This window comes from Sardina pilchardus, chromosome 3 (genome assembly GCF_963854185.1).
Source record: "Sardina pilchardus chromosome 3, fSarPil1.1, whole genome shotgun sequence".
Taxonomy (NCBI): Eukaryota; Metazoa; Chordata; class Actinopteri; order Clupeiformes; family Clupeidae; genus Sardina; species Sardina pilchardus.
This window is the reverse complement of record NC_084996.1, coordinates 13000999-13025345: the sequence shown is the minus strand read 5'-3', so window position 1 is coordinate 13025345 and position 24347 is coordinate 13000999. Positions and strand designations below refer to the sequence as shown.

At 46.7% G+C, this 24347-nt stretch overlaps 1 protein-coding gene across 1 annotated transcript; it reads right to left on the bottom strand.

The window, feature by feature from the left end:
- Nucleotides 1–10600: 10600 nt before the first annotated feature.
- hs3st3b1a (heparan sulfate (glucosamine) 3-O-sulfotransferase 3B1a) lies at nucleotides 10601–22704 on the bottom strand. Its single transcript, XM_062531932.1, has 2 exons — nucleotides 21959–22704; nucleotides 10601–13136 (listed from the first exon to the last, which is right to left on the bottom strand). The coding sequence occupies exons 1-2, from the start codon at nucleotides 22501–22503 to the stop codon at nucleotides 12518–12520; spliced, it is 1164 nt and encodes a 387-aa protein (XP_062387916.1). The 5' UTR covers nucleotides 22504–22704; the 3' UTR covers nucleotides 10601–12517.
- Between the last annotated feature and the right edge of the window lie 1643 nt (nucleotides 22705–24347).

The window sequence follows — 24347 nt, the reverse complement described above, 5'->3', positions numbered from 1 at the left end:
GCGGTTGCACTCGCTCGTCCACACGCTGGGGCCACGCGCGGCACACAGAAAGAGCGTAGGGACCCGCCAGCTGTCTCAGACCATTCATCACACGCTGTGGAGCAAGTAGAAACCTCAATCCAAAGCCCCATAGTGACTGAGTAAGTGTGTGTATTTGTGTATGTCTGTGTGTGTGTGTGTGTGTGTGTGTGTGTGTGTGTGTGTGTGTGTGTGTGTTTGTGTGTTTGTGTGTGTCTGTGTGTGTGTGTGTGTGTGTGTGTGTGTGCGTGTGTGTGTGTGTGTATGTGTGTTGGAGCAAACAGAAACCCCAATCCAAAACTCTATAGTGACTGACTAAGTGTGTGTGTGTGTGTGTGTGTGTATGTGTGTGTGTGTGTGTGTGTGTGCGCGTTGGACTTCATTTGACACACACCTCTAACCCCGGCCCATCACAAACTACTTGGGCTGCGGTAACTCACGGCGAGAGGCTAGCGTGTTCATCTCCACCCAGGGAGCCACACAGGCCAGCGAGTCCCACCCACAGCACTGCAGGGCTCAATTAAATTAGCAGTAAGGAGCGCTCTGATGAGCCCCATCACATCTCTCCGCTCTCTCGCTCTCTCTCTCTCTGAAACCTCCACTGGCCCTGGGGGTGCGGGTCACGGTCAGGTAGAAAATGTCCGCCGCGCGTCCCCACGGCCCATTGATTGAGGGACAGGAGTGGGGTGGGGGGGTGTTTGAAGTGGTTGGCAGGCTGACGCGCTGGAAGGAGGGAGGGAAGCAATGCCACCGCTAAAGTGGCATGAAATTAAACGGAGAAGTGTACGCTGTGAGCTACACGAGCAATTTGTCTCTCCTTTTGTGAATTAGAGGTCAGACACGGCACAACGGCCCACACACACACACACGCATGTGCACACACACACACGCACACACACGCATGTGCACACACACACACAGACACACGCACACACACAGACACACACACACACACACACACACACACACACACACACACACACACAATTGTAACCAGTATGGGGCTGCATATACCCATACTGTATAGTGTATAGGCTCATCTGAGCAGATTGAACAGTGAAGAAAGGAGAGGAGGAAGAAAGAGAGGCTATGGATTGTCAGTGTAAAACTCGTTCTGGATTTTTTAGTACAGGCTAGCACAGAGGCAGCACACTCACTCTCTATATTTACATCTCTTAGTTTCAGGTACTGTCTGTACACTACCAGTCAATAGTTTGGGGGTCACTTAGAAATTCCCATTCCACTCATACCAGCTGAGATCAATTGCATTGTTTTGTTAATCAGGGCAGCAGTTTTCAGATTACACTACGTTCTTACAGTACATAATTGCAAAAGGGTAAGCAGAATGTGCCTTTGGAACATTGGGTGAATGGTTGCTGATAACGTAGACATTGCATTAGAGATCAGCCATTTCTTTCTACAACAGTCAAGAACCCCTTTGCAATTACAGTATGTATGCTAATGATGTAATCTGAAAACTGCTGTCCTGATAAAAAAAAAACGATGCAACTGATCTCAACTCTGAGCGACCCCAAACATTTGACCGGTAGTGCACATTGCTGCATCTTGATGCCATGAGAACACTACCTGTAATGGCTTGTAAAGAACAGGTCATAACACCCGTGAACCTTTGGTGTCTATATTTGAGCAGCAGTACATATACTTAAAATGAGACACGCTCAAATATGTTCTGTCTCCATGGGTGTGCATTGTATATTGGCTTTGCTGTTAGAACAGTGTGACTGTCATGTTCAGGATCATTTCACACTTGCCATCCCCATGTGGCATGCTTTGACACATGCTGATTGGATTGTTCCCGTGTGGTGAAACAGCTGGATGATGGTCTAATATTAACAGTTCACAGATACTGTACTTATTATATTTTGTGACACTTAGGTTGCAGGAAACGCCCATGTCACAGTTAGTCCGAGAGACGCGAGGTGCAGCACAATCACTGTGAATCCTGATCATAAAGTATGCTAGACATGCTTTGGGGAAGAACGCTTGGAGCACATGTGGAACTGCATGTCAAACATTGTTATTCTCATCCAGTTATTAAAACAACATTCAGGCTTTTACTGTAAGACTGCCAAGGGTTTGTTTACATGTTTGCAAACACACACGCTCAATATTTCATAAACCCCTTCTCATTTGTAAGGCAAATCATTTGGAAAGAAAGTGTGACACCTCCCTACAAGTCTCTCTCATCCCAGATGATCAAATATGTTTCTCCTTCCTTACATTCCAGAAGTTTTTTACTTTTCTTTTGGAAAGAGGGGTAAAAAAAAAAAATGAGCACACATCTTATTGCTTTTAGAAACATCAGACATTGTCACGGGCATCAAAGACAATGTCTGTGTATCATGACACAGAAAGAAATTACCCAGGGATAGGATAGGGTGAGCTAAAGCTTGTGTTCCTGTTTGCGTTTGAGTCCTGATAGGATCAACTGTATCAAAATATCCCCAGGCCTCATCTGCGCTCGGCTCAACAGCCCCCTTTTGTTTGTTGTTTACACACGTCTTTGTAGTGGGGAGTGAGAGAGAGAGAGAGAGACTCGGTAAGAGAAACAGAGAGAGAGTGAGAGAGAAAGAAGGAGGAGGGAGGGGAGGAGAGGTAGAAGGAGGGGTACTTTGTGAAGAGAACCAAGCGGAGGGGAGTCGGAAGACAGGACAAACATGAATAGCACACATATCTGGAACCAGCTGGCTTAGCCACAGAATGGAAACAGTCCCCCGGGGATCAGTCTGCAGTCTGACGGTGCGACTGTCTATAGCGGCTTCAGAAAAGCCTGTCTCGGCGAGGCCCCGTTTTTAGGCAATTACAGGATAACCGCCGGAGCCTCAGATGTGGTCTGATATGAGGGGAGGAGGATGGGGTGGTGGTGGTGGTGTGTGCAAAGTAAGTCATGGACGTGAAGCTCAGTCATGCCTGTCATGCGGCACTTCCACGTTCCTGGAGGACTGGGTGTGAACGTGTTTTAGCACTGTTGCTAAAACAGCCCGAGCACTTATCCTCATTCCCATATCATCTTAAAGGAATCCTGTGCAAGTGTTTTACAACAATATATAACTATATATATATATATATATATATATATACACACACACACAGTTATATATAGTTATAGATACTGTATATATGATTACACATCTTCAAAGTCATGAAGCCTATGAAGCCCAGCTGTAACTAACCTGTATACTGAGAGAAATTGGAATTAACCATTAAGTTTAATATTCTAATGTGGTTTAATGTCTGCATTAGGCCCATATTCCAATGTGTGATTTAAAGCTTTGACTTTCTCACTAGTGGGTCACTTTGACACACTAAAAGGATTATTCTAATGACCCTGTACAGTATGTCTATGATATCTGTACTGTTCCTAAACATGGATAACATAATGCGTCAGGGGCTATCGTGTCTGTTCACGTCAACAACCATGGGTTAAAGTAGACTGAGTGTCTCCTGAAGTTTTCCACTGTTGTTGTATGATTATCTATCCTTTGCTGTTGTGTATTTAAACCGTGTATAATTCTCTATCAAATCAGAGACGCATATTCTGGAGTACCCTGTGCTTCTGTATCCTGATTGTACTTCTTTGTGACTGGATCTCATGTTTCACTTTAGTATACAATATTTTTACCAACAATACGGAGAACCACCTTTTCAACTTTGCTCTCCCCTCGACCCGGAGAATCTCAAATGGATTTACGGCAGTCGTGCAATAGCCAACTATTTGTATAAAATCATGTAATATTACGTCATCAGTTGATGGCTCTTTGGTGATTATTTGCCTGTTTGTAAACAATGTGCTGTGTCGAGGGGGAAGGGTGTTGGCCATGAGTGGTATTTCTATTTACGACATTCTTGTCAAATACAAAGTCCGCAACTGTGGGGGGAGCTGATTAGCAAAAAAACAAAAAAGAAAACAAACCCTGATAGCTACCTGTAATGCTAACCCTCTGAAAATCTGTCTGGAAAACAGCTCACCCTCTAGCCCATGACTGGAAATATCCTTGAGATTGTACACTAGAGTACAATAATGGTGCTTAAGGAGTTTTGGGCCCTCTGGGTACCTTTTGTGTTATTTGGTCATTACATGCTAACTATAGCGAAAGCACTTCACTTTTGCCAGCGAGCCCGTGGTGTGTGATAATACCGTAACACGGAGACGGAAGGGTTCAACCCACGGGATCAAAGCCAGCGCATGGCTCTCGCCGTCGTCTCGACCAGCCAGAGTGACAGACACACGCACGGCAAAACCATGGAAACGCACAGAATTCTGCCGCCAGCGCCTGTGACGAATCAGGGTCTCCACGTTCACGGCCATTTGACAGCGGAACATTAGAACAAGAGCCGTGGTGGGGGTGGGGGGGTGGGTGGTGGTGGTGGTGGGGGGTTGCAGACAGGAGCGACGAGGCACGCACGGAAATAAATGAGAGCTCATTAAGATCCGTCCGGAGGAGGATGAAAAAGCCATTTCACATGGAGAATAGGGCCTCTGTGGCTTCGCACTCAAGTGGCTGATAGAAAAACCGAGTCCCTGCTCCTTTACGAGCCACCAAAGCAGTAGGACGGACGTGCGAGAGGGAGAAGGAGGGAGTGTAGGAGTGAGAGGTAAAGTCACACCAAACACCACCGCGGGGCTATTTCCAGCGACGCGCTCACTTCACACATCCCAGACTGCATCCACTGCTATTTTAACCATTTCCCTACCGCTCCCGCACTTCTGATACAGACACGGGGAGTTGGACACAGATGGTTATTTACGCATACTGTACGTTACTTTACAGATGGTTCCAACTCGCCTTGTACTCGGAAGTGAGCTGACTCTGTGTGGAAATGGCGTGGCACAGTGGAGCTCTAAACCAGCAGGTTTCTGGACTCTCCATCCAAAATCCTCAACCCCAGAAGGGGATGTGGAGTTCCTGTTACGCTTTAGATATCGTAAACAACAGAGCAACGGCAACAGAACCCCCCCCCCCCCCCCCGGAAGGCCGCCATTCAGCTCTGCCCGCGGAAGCTCAGCTGAGCCCAAGGTCTGAGACTGTCAGCATTGTGGGATGTGAAATCTGGAATAATCGCAAAAAAGGACGCGCAAGCTGTTGACTAGGATATGAGATAAACAGAATCCCGCAGAATAGCTGTTCTGCAAAAAGAAAAAAAATCCTGGCACCAAAGTTGCCTCAATTCCCGTCTAATCCCTTGAGCTCAAGTTTAACAAACCAATTAATTGCAAAATCAGATTAAATGCCTGAAAGCTGTAAAATGATCTGTGTGTTTAGTGTTCCAATGAGGGCCAGAGGAAGAAATAAACTATCAACCCAGCTCATTTAAGATTTTAATTTGAGAGTGATATCTCTGTTTAAGCGCTTTGGAGTACATCAAATCGCTGAAAGCCCCGTCGATCATCGTAAAAAAAAAAGCTTAGCTCCGCAGGCATGAGGGGAAAAAATGAAATCCAAAAGATATGAGAGAATGATACACTCATGGTGGTCCTTGTGGCTGAGGCGGACAGTGGTACAGTTCCTATATCCAGAGATGAGCGTTAAAGATAAACCAGAGGGGTCTCCATTCTTCCCTCTTATCTCCGAGAGCCACACTAATGCAGCCAGTGTTTCTAAGACAGGACCCGAGAACATTGTGTGTGTGTGTGTGGGGGGGGGGGTCTAGGAACCTTTACAGCGACCTCCACAGGTCGTCCGAGCAAGGTGAAGGTTGCAGACAGTGTGGGCGACACAGACAGACGACAGACAGGCAGGTCATACTGTAATCTTCTGTGTGTGTTTGTGTGTGTGTGTGTGTGTGTGTGTGTTGGAGGGGGAGGGTAGGGAAGTCCCCCCACAACCTTATTACAAGGGTGATATTAGTTAATGGTGTGTGTGTGTGTGTGTGTGTGTGTGTGTGTGTGTGTGGGTGGATTACAATTGGCTAAAGGGAAAGGATCAGGCTTGTTGGGTCTGGGGTCTGCATGGGGTGTCTGAGAGGGGAAGGGGAAGAGGTGAGCAGGGGACACTTGACCTCAGCCAATGTCACTTAGGCTGATTTGAGGCCCTGTGGAATGTCTGCTCAGGGATGCTCTAAGGGCACAGGCATCGCTGAAGGTTATCAGTGGAGATTAAAGGTAGGGCCTATTAGACCTTTAAAAGCATTTGACCCATGACACGTGAACATACAAGATACTTCACCTCCATTCATTTTTCGAGGCATTGTTATAAACGAGAAGAACGGATGTAAGACAAAATCTAGGGATGAGTGTTGCCACAGAGACCGTCATCCGTAGATGGTGCTGTCCAACACAACCATACACTCTTAAAACAAGGGTTCTTGGAGGGCTATATAGAACCACACAGGCTTTAAAGAACCCTAAAGGATTCCTTTGATGAACTCTTCAAAATGTTTTAAAGAACCATTTAGGGTTGCCATATATGAAGCATGCAATAGAACCATTTTTGGATCTATATAGAACCTTCTTTTCTTACAGACAGTGGCCCTGAAGGCCAGGTGGACAGTGCACGTGGCAGCGTGTTTTGAAGGTCAACCCTGTATGTATCATGGCATTCCACACGGGGTGAAATGGTCATTCTGACTCACCACAATAGCGTGTGTAGAGTTCATATTAATTTGTGTCTCTTTCTCTCTCTCTCTCTCTCTCTCTCTCTCTCTCTCTCTCTCTCTCCCTCTCCTTCTCCTCACATGTGAGTTCTCCAGATGTGGGCCCTCGGCTCACCCCTCATGGTAAACTGCTCTGCCTCGGCGCTGGCTGTGCGCTCATTTACGGGAAATCTGTTTTTCATATGCAAATCGAGCATCTGTATATGGCTTATTTAATCAGAGAGTGCTGGAGACTCACCCAAAAAAAAAGGAGTACCTCAGAGCTACTCTCCAACCTGGATTAAGGGGCCCGTTGACAACCATATGTAAAGTCCACTAATCTCATTTGGCAAAGCCCACAGCCCTGGCATGGCTTGCATTAAGGAAGTCAGCTGCTTTAGATAGTGTGCCATTGGACTTAGCCATGTTGAGGCTAAAGAGAACAAAAGGGATTTATCTTGTGGGCCACGTCTTATTCTTGGCCATTTCGTGTAGGTTTTAGAGAGAGAGAGAGACAGAGAGAGAGAGAGAGGGAATGAGAGAGAGAGAGAGAGAGAGGGAGGGAGGGAGAGAACAGATGTCTCTGTACGCCGCAACAGTTATTTCTACATTAATATCTTACAGGATGTCTGTTTTGCCAATGATCCACCCATGGCCAAAATGAGCAATGCGCCATCAAATCCATAGCTAGTCAATCCGGGGAGGCACATGGATCCACGGAGGAGTGATGGATTAGCTGCTGCAGCGGGGTCAATCGGAGGCGCGCGCATAAAGCAGAGCTAGTCAGCGATACGGCGGGACGGACGGACGTGCTGCAAATTCAAGCATGTCATGAATTCCCCTGGCGAAAATCGCGGGACAAAATATGTGCCTCCCCTCGCCTAGGTCTGTGGAGCCATATGGTTTTGCTCCTCCAGAAGCAGTCGAGACAACTGCCTGTCCTTGACTCAAAAAGAGAGAAACACACACACACACACACGCACGCACACACACACACACACACACACACACACTTTTTTTTTACTCTTGGAGCTGGAAAATGACGAGCCATGACATTATACAGTCTAGTGGGACAAGAAACTAGAACTACTGCTGCTGCTGCTGCTGCCGCTGCTGCTTCTGCTTTCCATTTAAATCTCCTCCTGCCCATTTGCCTCGTCCGGCCTCGTCCGCTCTCCAAGTGAGCCATCATCTTCAGTCTGCTGCTCCCAGACAGGCTGCGCGGCGCTTAGAGGGGAGAGCCGTGTGTGTGTGCCTGCTGGAGCTGGGATTACAGCCGCAGATTAGTCATGTCAGCACATATGAGACAACACCCTCCCTCGGCTCAGATTAACGCTTGCCTTGCCTCGCAGGCCAGGATTACACTGTAACATGAGGACAAATACAGCCAGAGAGGCTGGTTACCTTACTGGCTATTTAAATGATAGGGGGTTTAGTAGTAGTAGTGTGGTGGTAGTAGTGGTTCAAAAATGAAGGGCTTTATATTCATATCTGTGTGAAAATGTAGATTTTTTTGAATAATATACGTGTGTTACCGTGCTGTATGTGAAACATTATACTGAGGGTGACGTTATGTATTTGAAAGAAGATGTGTTTCAGAAAAATAAAGGCCTGACTGCTTATAGCCAAGGCAGATTGTAACAAAATATTCATAGGAAAAATAGAAGATACGTTCTGTTGCAAATACACTGCAAATGGTCTATGAGAATTGTAATCCAGGGGTTTAACCAATTTATGTTTAACTTCAGAGACTATTTCACACTTGTTTCAAATGAGCATTAACCTCACTGCTGAACGGGATTTTAACACACTCAACATAGTCTAAGCCTGCTCTCTCTATCTCTCTCCCCCCATCTCTCTCTCTCTATCTTCCATCGTAACAGGTGGCAAGCTCTGTGAAGTCTCTGTAATCTGCCTGTTTTAGGAGTCGGACACATGGGCCACTGTGGAGTTTACTTTCTTAGAGTGGCTTACAGGATCCCTTCGATCGGTAAGTCAGTAATTCCATTAGTCGTCCATCAACTCGGTGCGAGTGAGGCACCGGTGGAGTCAGAGAACAAGCGCGAAACGCGGGCCCTTCATGTCTCACCACGCGTGGGAATGACGCGTGACTGATGTAGCCTACAGCCACATCCTTCTGGCACAGGAGGAGCCCAGATTGATCACCTCTGCCAAGGAGGTTATGTTTTCCATGCCGTTTGTGAGCTTAGTTTGCTTGTGTGATTGCGTGTCGGCTTTGTAAACAGGATTGCACACAAAACTACTTATCCAATTTCCTTGAGACTTGTATGGTGGAAAGGTGTTGAATAGAATAGGTCAAGGAAGAGGCTATTACGTTTTAGGGTGGATCGGACCAGGGGGCCCGCAATGAATGTAGGTTCACCTTAGGTAACGTTGCTGTGTACGTCATTTGGCCTTGACAGACGCCTGCACTGTCTGATTCCTTATTTATGGGGTTTTGTGGAGAAATGTCGAAGGCTGAGGGAAGCAGGCTTGTTGTGTAATGTTTCAAGCTGCCAGGTATGTATGTGTGTGTGTGTGTGTGTGTGTGTGTGTGCGTGTATATACAGTATATATGTGTGTGTGTGTGTGTGTGTGTGTGTGTGTGTGTGTGTGTGTGTGTGTGTGCGTGTGTGCATGCTTGGTGCTCTCCAAAGCCTCACACACAACAGCCTGAGGGCATCTGAACAAACAACAGTCTCCCAGCTGGGAGTGTCACAATTAGAGCCCTCCCTTCAACTTTGCCAGTAATTGCTAAGGGGGCACTTCCTGAACTGGCTGGCTCTGAGCCCGTCACCTGCGAGACAGGAGCGGAGGGCGTACAGTGGGGTAGGGTGGTAAGGGAGGGGGAGCGATGGAGATGAAGAGAGAGACAGAAGAGGAGAGAGAGGGAGTGATTAAAAGGAGAGAGAGAGAGAGAGAAGGTTATTACCGGCGTACAAGCAAAGGGGGGGACAGAGGCAATTTGTGAGCAATAAAAATAAATGAATGAATTTGAATGAATGGCTGATGGATAGATGTGATCATTTCAGAGAGGAGTTGCCACATCTTGTTTGTGGAGCCGATTATGTTCCGCTTTAAGAGGCATGCAATTACTGGCCTGTCAATGCATGCAGCACCATTAAAGCCCTCTATGAGTACACACACACACACACACAGAGAGAGAGAGAGAGAGAGAGTCTGATGCAACAAGAGCACAATGGCAGCATTAACCTTAAGGCTATTAGTTATACACGGTAAACTCTGTGCAGGTGTTCCAATACATGTACAGAACAGACACATAGAGAATAACACCCACAGGACACACACACGCGTGCGCGCACACACAGGACACACACACACACACACACATACACACACACACACACAAACACACACAAAACTCAGACACAACATCAAACTCACAGTCTCCCATAAGAACAGTGCTCATCTGAGCCTTCCTCTCTTGCTTGGGCTTAACGGTGAGAGACACGCACGGCTCAAAAAAAAAAAAAAAAACACGCAGCCGAAAAAGAGATTCACCTGCAGCACACACGCCGCTCGCCTTGATCAGGATCGAGAAGCACCGCGGCGTTGTCATGGAGATTGCACCCTCTTGATGGCAGTCAGTTAGTCAGACTCGGCATCTTCGGCGCGCCTCATTAGAATGTTTTTTTCCGACGGCGCGGAGTGGAGTGGCGCGGGAGCCACATGCTTGGCTGCCGTCCTCCGGGCTTAGACCCACGAGCCTCCGGGTCCCACCGGTATGAGCCAGAGCTCAACGATGCTGTGGGACCAATTTCTATATTCCGCCGGAGAAACGTGTGATTTCTCTCTCTCAATCTTTCGCTCACACTCTCTTAAAAAAAAAAATGGTGTTAGCTTGGAATAGTGACTGGAAACGCTGTCACTCATTGAATTTCTGTGTGTGGGAAAATAACAATGTAGTGATTTTGACTTTAAACCAAGCACTGCTGTCGTGCACTGTGGTGAAGAAAAGACAGACGACTTTATGTAAAAAATACATTTAATTGCCATCTTGGAGAAATACTGTAGCATGTACTGTATGCTCCTCTTGGTTCGATATGCAAAATCAATGTCATTACTTCCCCATACCACAGAACTTTGTGTTGGCATGTATAATTCATTCTCAGATTCTCCACGCTGAACAGCATTTTCTGAGAAAACATGAATATTTTGTTTCAATTTTCCGAGGTTGACTAAAACTCAACCGTAAAGTTCACTAATGCATAATAGCAATGCAGACTGAGAATCCCTTTAAGCAAGAGCGGAATGGTCACAATGCACAGAATCAGAATCACATATAAATATTCCTAGATATTCCCATATCAACATATACACACATTGCATGGTTTTAAATGCCATTCCGAGAGAATGCTGCTGTTCTGATTTGGTTGTTTTTTTTTCTTTTTTTTTTTTCAAATTCACACTGACATTTCTCAGTTGTTCATCTGTGCTGCACTGTCTCGTGTATGCTTTTCACCAAAAAAACATTGAACGATAATCCGGATGAAGTAGTTGGCTATCCGTTTAGAGTATACTGAATGAGACCATCATCTCTCAGAACCTCCTATGTTGACCTTACACGTGAAGATCTGCATGGTTTAAGTATGGCTTTGGGACTGGAGCAGGGTCTGCACTAGGGGATCCATGGTGAAGGTCACGGACCTGCTGGGCTCCTGCACTGAAAACAAGCGCTTCATGACTCATGTTGTGACAGCTGCGCAAAGCAGCATGGTCAGCACAGAGACCCCGGCGGTGACCTCCAACATACGATATCTACAGAACGCTCGCGTGTTCAATTAAAGCTTTTTGTAAAAAAAAAAAAAAAAAAGTGAGGTCTGAACTTAATAGAGATCTTTTTTTTTTTGTTGGCCCCGGAAAAAAAATGTGGGTTAAAAAATGTCCCATCAAGCATCAGTGCCCAGTTGGCACACTCCACCTCCCCGGACCGCAATGCAGTAAATTGCATTCATACCTGTCAGAGGTCCTCTTCACAGAACTTACTAGAGAACCTGGACAACGGATGCCCATTTTTAAAATCTCTCAGTTCATCCTCTCAATTAAGAGAAACGACTGGTGGTTAATCCATTGATGGATCCTGATTAGATCGGGCTGACCCTTAACGTCGCTGCTGTGTGATTCTTCCACCTTAATTGACAGGATGAGTAGCAATTTAGCTATTGATCTACCTGGGGGAGCGGCAATGTGTCAGCCGGGACTGCCATCGACCAGGCACAGTGGAGCCACTTCCCTTTCTCCGGACCAGAGATGCATTATATAGGATGGCGTCTACGCGCCGTAACATTTGATTATGCGGTTTGCATGAGAAGCGGAAGGAGCTGTTTCAGCTGCAGCCTCCGTGTAACTTGTTAGGATAATGGCTGGACGGATTTAATACGCTGACAAATTTGTCTCTGTGTCTGAGAGAGATACCCGTAACAGACTCGCAGTGGAATTCAACCGCGGTATTTATCCTCCAAATATTGCAGTTATTCAGAAGGAAAAGCCATTAAGTCTTTTGGTTGAATCCCCCAGTAAAATTGTGCTTTTGTGTCATCTATGGAGCTTTCGAATTCCTAAACGTCATTCACTACAATGCTCTCCATTTTTGAAGTGCAAATAACTACCAAGCTTGAGAAAGACTAGGCTTTTAGAATTTCATGAAAATTAACAAACATAATAATAATAGAAAAAACATGAATGCAAAAATGTCATGGAGATGTACTGATAGGCAGCTTAGTGAGTTAATTGCTTACAAATAAATTATCATAAAATAGACTTCTGAACTTCTTAAAACGAAACGAATATCTCTTGAAAATGTTCAAACTTTCAATAACCACGCCAATCTCCCCACGGTCAGATTCGGTTTGGCTGCATTCAGCTACCTCCTACTACAGTGCGGTCAGTCCCAGCCAAAGTCATGGCCGGTCATGCGGTAGAACTTCTTGTTGAAAGGCTTGTAGAAATCCCGCAAGCTCTGGACGACGTCGGGGTCAATGTTGGGGTGGGTCCTCCCTTTGGTCTTGCCCAGGCAGTGGGGCTTACTGTTGCTCTCGGGCCGCTTCAGACAGGGGAAGCCCTTGGCCGGGTTGAAGTGGAAGTGCTCGTCCGTGACGACGCGCCGCAGTCCCAGGAAGTCCTGCACGCGGGCCATCTCGCCGGCCGGGTCGCTGATGAGCCGCTCGCCGCTCACGAACAGCAGCTGGCCGGCGGGGAAGTGGACAAGCCAGCGCTCCAGGTGCCGCGCGTACATGCCGATCTGGACGGCGCTCCACGAGGCGTCGATGAGGCCCGCGCTGCGGTTGCGGAAGGTCAGGCTCTCGAAGGACGGGATGTCGGGCTTCTTGGAGCGCGTCTGCGTGTAGTCCGAGATGGCGCGCGTGACCGGGTCGCGGACCACCACCACCAGCTTGGTGTCGCCGGACATGGCGTGGATGCGGGCGGGCACCTCCCGCGTGACGAAGTAGCTGGGCGTCTTCTCCATGGTGATCTGGCCCTCCACCGTCTTTGGCATCAGATCCCTGGCAATGGAGAAATGGATGTGTTAAAATCGGGAGAGATCACACACACACACACAAATACACACACACACACACACACACACACACACACACACACACACACACATATATATACACACACATACACACACACACAGTAATAGAACTTGTCGTTGTGCGTTGCCAGACAGACAGGCAGAGTCGTGGCTCTTGTAGTGTTGCTGTCTGAACAAAGTGGCCCCCTCTCTTCAACAGACAGAGGTGACAGAATAACACCCTTCACCCAAGACAAATCGCTGAGAGTAAAATCACCAGTCACCCTCTCCAGGCCCTGTTTAATGTATGCAGACACGGACCCTCTGCTGACGCCAGACCGAGCGCTTCTACACACCAGCCTGCTGTTACAGTGCACACACTAGAGACACGATTTCCAAGCCAACGCCGAGAGATATCCTGAACGCTTAACAACAGCAAATGCAACAGTTGTCTCGTTTACCCAATTTACCTCATGCCAGAGGCACTTTAAAAGCATTCCCCTGCTGAGAGCAATTGTAAACCATGTCCTTCAAAAACATGAGAACATTGTCACAATATCCACCGAGTCACATGCTTCTGATTTGGGTAGACTTAATTCAAAACAAAGGCAACCTGCTGGGCCATGAAACAACAGGGGCACTGGTGCGGAGCTCACTCGGGCAAGGATAACTCCACTCTGGTGTTGGTGGACACAATAGACTCCAGTGGAATCTTAAGAGGATGGACTGTGAATACTTAAGTCAGCAGACATTTGGACTTTAGCGAGCAAAGCAAAAAAGGCTTGATGTGAAATGTGCATCAAGCACATTTTGAACCAAATTTACTTTAAAACCACAGAAGTAGAAAGTTGAAATTGTATTGTAATTGTTGTGTAATTTTCCTCAGAATCTACAAGGTGCACTTGCCATGTGTTAAAATGAGGATTCATTTGGTAATAACGGCTACCGTGAGGTATGTTTATGGCTGTCTGTGTTACAAAAGACGTAGCTGGCACTTTGTATGTAGATGCTGGGAAGCCAAAAAGCTGAGTCTGTTAGTAAGCCAATCAGCCAAACCGGCATAATACTGTAAAAACAAACATCCAAACAGACCGATAGACTGACTGACACAACTGTACACACAACATTAACAAAAAACAACAGTGACGCATTAACTGTAAGTACAGCATTTCAAAAGTTTAAAGACAGTCAGGGATGGGCTGCTTCTAAATATCTCCTGTCACTTTCCCTGATCCCATGTATGGTTTAAAGATAATTCTCCTTGGCTGACATCACAGTGCATTCAACTGTAATTGCAATGCATGCTGTGACCAGTTTAAACGGTTGTGGTTATGAGTTTACTTTACTAATTATGACTGTTGACTTTGGATTCTCTCCCCCCTAAGGAGAACACTTAGATTATTCGATAGGGTAACTTTCCTCGTGGCCAGCCACATGCAGAGGATCACTCGTTGGGTTCAACTTTGCTGCGCTGGGCACAGCTCGGCTCTCCGCGCTTGTTGGCACGGCTAGCTGTGTAGCGACGACTCCCTTTCGACGGCAAATTAGCCTTTTAGCTCTGGCCCCGCAGTGCGTAATGGCCAAAGTAGGCCAAGCGGGATTTCAGCTAAGCCCGACACTCTGGAGCGTCAGATCTAGCGCCACGGCGAATAAGGAGGTGAAGAGAGAGAAAGAGGGAACGCCGCCCGAGAGGGACAGACGAGGCCGAACGGGCCCTTAGGGGCCATTTAACGAAAACATCTCCTCTCATTTGTCGACAGTGTGGCTTGTTTCACATCATCTGCCTGCTATATTAAGCAAAACATGAGTCACGGTCCTTTATGACGTCAGGCGACGACTGCACGGAATTGAAAATGAGTGGCAATCAATGTTTTTTTTTGTTTCGTTTTGTTTTAAGAAAAAGCCACGACATTAGCATAGCGGTTAGACACAGCATTTATGCTCTAAATGTCTGTTCTCCGAGACTTTCTGGGGGAATAAAATACAACCAATTACAAGATACTGCAGGAGAGAATAATGGACGAGGATGAAGAAGAGGAGGAGGAGGAGGAAGATGGAGGAGAAGTCCCTGTCCTTCTTGAGCCTGTAGCTGGGGGACGGGTGCTGAAGAGGGCTGCTGGGGGAGGTGAGGGCCACACCTCATTAAACGCAAAAGCCCGAACAAAAACAAACTGCGCTGCTCTCTCTCTAATGCAATCCTCATAAACCATCAGTCACTTTCTCCCCCCGCATCTCTCCCCCCTCTCACTCTGGGACCAGGTAGTAATTATAGGTGTGAAAAAACACAAACCTAATGTGTGTGTGTGTGTGTGTGTGTGTGTGTGTGTGTGTGTGTGTGTGTGTGTGTGTGTGTGTGTGTGTGAGTGAGTGAGTGGGTGAGTATAAGCGGGATAAACGAGTGCGGTGTGAGTGTGTGCGATGCTATCTCTTCCCCAAGTCTAACTATAGGATAGACCAAGAGAACACATCCAGGCATTCGCAGGGCCCCGAGGGAGCTGAAACTTACTACCCATCAAACTTTCCACTTAGTCCCCGAGCAAAACAAACCTGTAGCGGAGTGCCATGAATTATTCATTCAAGCAAAGGAGAAAGTGTGTGTGTGCTTTAGTGTGAGAGTGTATATAAGTGTGTGTGTGAGTGAGTATGTGAGTGCATGTGTGTGTGTGTGTGTGTGTGTGTGTATGTGAGTGTGTGTGTGTGTGTGTGTGTGTGTGTGTGTGTGTGTGTGTGTGTGTGTGTGTTTGTAGAGACAACGAGAGAGAGAGAGAAAGAACCATTTTGAATGCAACAAAAGCTTTACTCACAAGAAATATGTCGCTTTTGCAATTTGTTCCACTTAATAGACAATTGTGCCAGAAGCCAATAGGTTTCCAACCGCACTCAAATCTATCACCTCTCGACCTCTCATTATACTTCAAATGTAAGACCCTCATGAATTCACATAAACGCAGATGGGTTAATGAAGAAAATGGCGAACACACTTGCAATAGCTGGGAGGGAGAAACAGTAGGAGGAGGTATAATGAGGATTATAATATTCGGAGAGTTGGAGATTGCAGAGGTTAAATAGTTGGTCCTGGAAAGAGCTGACACTGCTCTCCGTCGGCCAAAAACACCTTAAGATTCACTTCACATCCGCGATTAGCATCGCGATGCAAATAAACACAATGGCTTGCATACATAAGCCATATGCCTACAGAGTTGCATACACTCACTGTCACGCACACATGCACGTGCTCACAACACACACACACACACACACACACACACACACACACACACACACACACACACACACACACACACACACACACACACACACACACCTAGTGGACAAACAACACACATCTGCGAGTTAACTGGGAGTTATGTAATTAATTCCCATTTTGTCTGGTGAGAGTAGCCATGACGGTGGCTCTTTGAAAGACTCTGTTTACATGTTGTGCCGCTAGCACGCGCGGGGGGAAAGGCTGTTCAAAGGCAAGAGGCAGGTGTTTTGTGTTTCAGGTGTTCGAGGACCGCTCTGCATGACGTGGCGTGGCAGGATATGGGTGGCGGCGTCTAAACACACTTCAATCAGAGGCCTTTGACGATTCACAGACATCCCAGAGACAAAAAATATAATCATGTAAACAAGCGTTTAGTTACTGTAATGAATGGACTCACCTTGTGTGGCTTTAGTGCATCGCAAACTATTATGTAGGCTAGTGTAAGACAAAGGTGCTCCAATTAAGATGGATAGGGAGTGCCACTCCAGACGAGCAGCTCTGGGCTGATTTGGGAGAGGAGGGCACCAAGGGTGGTGGTATGCTGCCACTTAAGGGTAATCTGACAGGGTTTTCTGCGAGATGAATTCCAGGCCCGCATCAAAGGCGCGGGACAGGAGCTCAGGGCTCTCCCACGGCCGCAATATGTCATCTTATCATCTCTGACCAAGTCATAATCTCATTTTCCACTCACTGGCCTCTCGCTCTCGTTCTCTCTCTCTCTCTCTCCTGCGATGGCTTACACTCGCACAAGCCCGCAATGCTTCCTTCTGACCGAGTGCTCTCCTCAAATATACATGTCTGTGCCCCTTTCACACAGTAACAATAGCTCTAGACGTGGTCTTGAAATAGAGTTAGACTGATATGTTAGCATATACCTTTGTAACTGTCAAATGATTTCACAGCAGTCTGTTGATAAAAATGGCATCTTTGCCAGAGGAGAAGCTTCAGGAGCACAGTTTCATTATCTATTGTAGCAGAGCAAAGGCTAAGCACCTGTCAGGATGTGAGCTTATTATACCACACAATGACAAAATGCTTCACGGGAAGAGACTTCAATGCTAACCGTTCTTCTCTCGAAATTGGCTGATGGTTGATGCTGCTGCCTTGAACAACAGAGAGACTTATTGCCTCAAACTACTGCTTTGAAACAGAGATAATGAAAAAAAAACAGACATAGCCATCACTGTCTCCTACCTAGAGAACGTTGGCTACAGGACTTTTATAGCAGTGACTTATTAATACAAACCCTTTCACAACTCCTTTACAGTCCAAAGTGTCATAAAATTCAATATGCCATGTCCACATCATTTATCCTCCTTTCAAACAAATGGCTATTTTTAATGCCTGAAGCCAAATAAGATCAAATTGGACATCGGAACAGACATTTCAGATATGTGTTATTGTACAGGCAAAAACACAGAAGACCAATTTTGTCCATTCTGCTCCTATTTACATAGTATATCGAGGGCCTGCCCTGATTTGCTGATACGGGCAAATTCCGTGTTATCATCCTCTAGCTAGCCTATTGATGCTCTGGGTTTGTACTTAAGGTCCTTCAAAAATGCTGATCCGTTTTCACTTCAGCTCGGGAGCGTGGCTACGTTATGAGCTTTCCTCTGAAAACGTGCAAAGTTTGTGCCCTTGCAAAAAAAAAAAAAGAAAAAGAAAGAAAAAACTGATGGCAGCTGTTTCAGCAAGAACAGTGTGAACTTGTTTGAACTTCTGTGTGGAAAAAACAGAACTTTTTTCCCTTGCCTTTCTCACCGAAAAAAAAAAAAAAAAAAAAAAAACTCGGAGCTTAAAAAAAAAGGAGAAAGTTATCAGCTTTGGAGTTCACGTTCTCCCCCCTCCTGGCTCTGGCTTTTTTCCTTTTGGGGCTTGTTTCTGTTGAGTTCACACTGTGTTCGTCAAAAAGCACTTTCACCCTCCCCGGCGCATTAGCATACAAAGTGTGCGAAGACACACAATTCGCACTAATTGCCTGCTCTTTCTCATCGGGGTTAATGCAGACCTCAGGGGCTCCGCTGCAGCCTGCTTTTCACTTAGAGAAACAGAGAGAGAGAGAAAGAGAGAGAGAGAGACAGACAGACAGAAAGAGAGAGAGAGAGAGAAACAGAGAGAGGGAGAAAGAGCGCTTAGTGCTACTGCCACCGCCACTACTGCTACCACTGCTCCTGCTGGCTTTTTTTCAATAGACTTTCTCTCAACTCACCGCCTCCAGCAGCAACTTGCTGCCCACCCCACAGTCAAGCTCTCACCATCAGCTGTGTACTTTAAAAGGCAGTCAGACAGTGTGTGTGTCGTGTGTGTGTGTGTGTGTGTGTGTGTGTGTGTGTGTGTGTGTGTGTGTGTGTGTGTGTGTCTGTGAGTGTGTGTGTGTGTGTGTGTGTGTATAGCTGAATTATCAATCATTCAAAAAAATAAATATGCTTGAAAGATTGTTTACACTGTGTTCTGCTTCATGATATCTATACCCCCGTTGTATGGAACAGAGTAGACTAGACTGTTTTGTCAGCCAGGGTGGGAGCAAGGGTGTCTGATAGTTTGACCCTTCCCAACTGATTGTCTGAAAAGCCTTTTTGTGAGCGAAACATAAATAGATTTGCAACAGAGGACTCTTTTGCGTGGCAGAGCATTTCCAAGCCTGGGGAGGGGGGTGTTCTTGGTTGCCCCCTCTGCCATGTTGGGCCAACAGTGTGGGCTCCCTCAATGCCACCGCAGGGGGGACTGAGCCGCCCATCTGTGGGTAGCTCACCCCAGGAGTCCGTCTCACAATTAGCCAGTGGCCGCTCTTGTTGAAAGCAGTCATCCCAACTCTGTGTGCGCTCTCTCACCACCCCCACCATACACACACACACACACACACACACCAAACACACACACACACACTCACTCACACACACACACAGGTTCACGCACACACACACACACACACACACACACACACACACACCATGGTTCCACCATCCTGAAATCCCTCCCAAGTAAAAAAAAAATGCTTCTCTGGGAGCCCCAAATCCCTGTGGCCTGCTTAGAGAAGGCTGCCTGGGTTCGAACAAAAGCGGGGGAACCTGAGTCCATCTCTGGTCTCTGCAGGACGGGATCCGGCCACAGCGGGGGAACCAGGAGCTCCAAGAGTGGGTCACGCATGACACGCCACGGCACCGAGATGGCCAGCGGTCGGGGGGGCGCGATTGCTCCCTTGTTCCAGGCCCCAGTGGCTGGGCGTAAGCGTTCAGCGGTTTGCGGCCCACAAAAGACGCCCTGAGGGGGGTTCCTCCATCTCGGACTGGTCATTAAGGGACGTGTTATTGTGTGGTCTGCTTTCAGGGGTCAGTGCTGCAGCCCAGGCCTGACAGCATCCACTCGGCCGGGGATGTTTTAATTAGCCGTGTACAAGCACTGGGGAGCCTGGACCCGAGGCCCCCCCTAGCGGCCATCGCCCCCATCCCCCCCCCCCTCCCCTCCCTCCTCCCTCCTCCTCGCCGCATTCCACCACCATGTTACATTTGACCTCATAAACCAAAACACGATCACCTGTTACACGGGCCATTTGCCTGCCTACTCCTCCGAGGCCCGCAAAACCGGGAAAAACATCCCAGCAGCGAGCGACTGCTCGGCCACAGCAGAGGTCAGAGCTGCGCATTACCACCCCCCCACCCCCGGCTGCTGCGGCGACTTGCTCGGCCACAAATCACACCTCCTGGGCCCTTGCTCATCGCCGCTCTTTTATCAGCCAGGCTGCACTGTCGCGCACCAAAGGTTAATATCTCTCACGTGTCCTTTAGGATTTAATTAAAAGAGATAGCCCGGACAATTCTGGGGGAAATTGACCAATCTCGTGCGGTATAAGTCATGAAGTATAAATCTCCATGGCCATGCACCCAAGGGGTAGCCGGAGGCTAGTACGCGCCTAACTTGAACTCGGCCCGCCCTTCCAGGGAAGATTAAGGAGTCACCAAGTGGTCATTTGCAGCTCAGCCTCTAAAGGTGAGGGGGAGAGCCCGTGGGAAGCCAGGCCTAACCTCAGCAACATCCCCATGCACCACTAACCTCGTGCCAAGGTGAGGGGAATAGAGCGACTGAAAATGGAGCAGTTAGGGTGTCTTCTGCCCCCCCCCCCCCCCCCCCCCGCCTCACTTTCTTTCTCCAAACACTCAATTTGTATAAATCCACAGAGAAACAGTCTGAACATCTGCTATCATATGCCCCCCTGCTTGGAACAATGGTGTGTGTTTTTTATTTTACTTCAGCTCATTAGTCATCCCGATGCCAGAGGGAGGAATGTGATAATGTTTACTAATTTGTCTTCAGAAGACTGGCTGTGTTGCCCGCACAACTGCACTGCAGGAAATTAAGAAAAGCCTGGAAAGTGTTTGGGCCGACCAAGTTGTCGTTGCCCGGCAGAGTCTACGAAGTAACGAAAGCAAAGCCAAAGCAGAAATGCCGTATGTGTCGGCGCCTGCTGCTTGTTGAAATGGCAAGTAAACCATGTACAATAGAGGCCGTGCAGCTGCAGGCAGAAAAGGGACTGGTTTGTCATACCCTCACTACAAACTGTCAAACATTATGAGGCCTCAACTATACGCACACACTCCTCAGAGTTTAGCGTGGGCCATGACTGTTTCCCTTTCACAAACAGTTCAATGATTTCCTCGCTCGTTTAATGTAACACTGATCGGGCAAATTCAACATCGTCCAACGGGACGTAGTCGTGGGGTGATATGCCCAACTGATTTGTGATTTGCTGAAGTGTGTAGTAGACACATATCGCCTTTCTGCTCAATCTGTGTTGAGCGAGTAGCCTTGCTTTGCCTGAGACCCCGTGACGCACACCATCCTCTCCAACATGCCAATCTCAAAGTAAACTGTGCGTAATGGGAGCTGAGACAGTATCCACTGATACAAGGTGCACCTGACATGTCTTCATTTTCTGACTCCATTATCTCGTCTCGTATCTGACATTGCCCTGACTAAGAAGCTGGACCTGACATATACATTATTTTGTCCTGTCCAATCTTAGTCCATAATTGTTCCAACACTGTTTAGTTGTTACACAATTTGACCGGAAGACATAATGTTGATTATTTTCAAATGTCCTGCTATTACAGGATTGGCTAAATGTACAATTGTATAATATTATAAATGACCGAGTGTAAGTATCACATATATTATTTAGAATAATTAATAATGGTTAATCTGAATGCCGTTTCTACGTATACGATGTACGTACGTGAACCTTATTTCTGAGAATAGCCTATTTGATATGGAACACTTCCTAAGTCAACATTAGGCTTAAGTTTTCTTTGATTTGTACAGCCACGTATCTTTTTAAATGCCGCTCTAAAAATAGCTTACAGAAAGATGCATAGGCTATATTAAAATATCCCACCTCTTACAGCGTAATCTTCGTGCGTAAAGGTTAAATCTACTCGTCATAGTTTATAGTTTGTAACCTATATTCAGTGAAACTGTGGGCTGCACATTCTAAAGCAGAGTGGCTAGACGCTGTGGGAGTTCAGAGGGAGAATCAGATTTACCTGTACCACTCGAGTCCTTTATCGTAGTTTCGGTCGAAGAAGTGAGGCTCCGCTCCCACTGCTCTGATGTCCGGGTGAACCCGCAGAAACTCGAGGAGTGCCCGCGTACCCCCTTTCTTCACCCCAATTATGATTGCCTGGGGCAACTTTTTAGTCTCCGAACCATTGAGGAAGCCAGACATGGCACTGTCTTCCAAACTCCTCTGTTCGCCTTTCATCTCATCCCAGTCGTCGGCTCGGCTGTCGATCTCGTTCTCATTATTTAACAAGTCCCGTGAAAACGTCTTGATCAACGGGTCAAGACCTTCAGTGTCTGGTTGCACCCTGTTTTGGATTCTGGGTTGCATCCTGTGGTGCACTTCAGCGTTGTCTATCTTCCCACCTGGGGAGTCGATGATAAAACTTGGCACGGATGAACAGTAGCCAACGCAATAATATAACATGTAGACCCACAATGACAGCATGATGCAGAACACAAATAGTTTATTTCTCACCGGGATAAATGAAATGGCATAGAAATTCTGACAGATCAGGCTATATTCCATAGGACTTTCGGTCGTGAAACTTGCTCCGATGAGGCATATTGGCAAAGTTACGCGTCCCTTGAGCGCTGCAAAAACCTACGTGATAAAATTCATGACATATCTATTAATTCCCGGTCGTAATAAAAACTAAATCACACAAATGGCACTGGTTGGGGTGCGTCGCGTCTGAGCCGCGTACTTCGGTTGACTCATCACCGTTACGTCTCCAGTCGGTTAATGACTGCCGGAGGGGTCCGTTGGTAGAAAGCAGACTCAGAGACAGAGGGCGTGTGAGTGACGGTATTACCATCCAATTGCAGCCCAGGATAGCGGCAATTAGCGACATCGCCCTCAAACCACCAAGATCTCAATCGCCATGTATCCAACCGTGTCTTAAATGGGCAGAGGTATGGGTGGCACCAAGTAGAACACACTGTGAACTAATTTAGCCATTTTTAACGGAACAATATACAGAACAAATGAGTTGCGTGTTGGTTTTTGCATAGGCTATTCTAGCTTTTAACCTGATTATTTTTCGTTTGAGGTGCCGTTATTACATTTGAATTGTTAACACACTTGTCACTTGTATGGTTTTAAGTGCTGCGCAAACACTCCGCTAACATTGTTGAGTGGGTTGCTCTTATGGACTGTCCAAACTGTGGTAACACTACAGTCAACTGAATGCAACATCTGTTTGCAGGTCCCACAATGGTTTTAGAATTAGCATACGAAAGTCTATGTTGGTACAATAGCCAGCGCTTCCTAACCGTGACTTGGCAAATGAATTACCAGCTCAGCACGAATAATGACAGCTCACGACGCTGGCAGATGTCTATGAATCCTTCTGAGTTTAGGCATGAAGGAAAAGCAAAATTCTTTCCCTCTTTGAAAAAAGTGACTGAAGTTTTCAAAATCTACTATGCCAAGTGACCTATACATATTTTGGCTAGGTCATTTCAAGACAAATGTGGTTCTGTCAATAGGCTACTAATTAAAACTCCTTTGTTAATTGTTGATAACATCTTTGATGTTATAGAGTGACTTATGAATAAAAAAGTGTGTATTTTGTGTGTCTGGATCTCCTTTGTTAATTGTTGATAACATTTTTGATGTTATAGAGTGACTTATGAATAAAAGAGTGTGTATTTTGTGTGTCGGAATTTCCAGGAACCTCCACAGGCTCCTTGTTGTTAATTGCTGGCATTGAACTGAAGTTATCATGTCAACGCTTGCTCCTCTACATATTGACACATTTATCCCCAACAAAACCTCTTCACACACACACACACACACACACACACACACACACACCTCTATTCACAGTCAGTGGCTCCTGTGCCAGTGCTTGAGGGACAAATGGATTTTACTACCTGAAATGTGATGCCAAATGGAACCATCCAGAATCACAGTATTAATGTGTGTTTAGCAAGTGAGCCAAGATGCACAGGATAATCCCCTCAATGGAATCACTATAGTGACTGCCAAATACTGTATTCAGTTCTTATAAATGATTGTGTACACGCATGCATCTGTGTGTATAGTCCTGAGTGTCACGAGATCATTACATCTAAAAAAAACCCCTGCCTGCTGGGTGGGCAGATCCAGACAAACAGAGCTCAATAGCTGCCCTTAACCCTGCACTTGTTTAAAATTCCAACATGCTCTGTCCCATATCACTGTGAGTGGAGCAGTTGGACCATGCCCGTAGTAATCCTCACAGCTCATTAAAGTGGAGAGTTCATCTTCTAAGTAAACAGCACATTGTCTCTGTGTGTGTGTGTGTGTGTGTGTGTGTTTGTGTGTCTGCAAGTGTGACTGTCAGGGCTTCACCGCCGCACATAAAGTTCCCAAAGAGGTACAGTGTG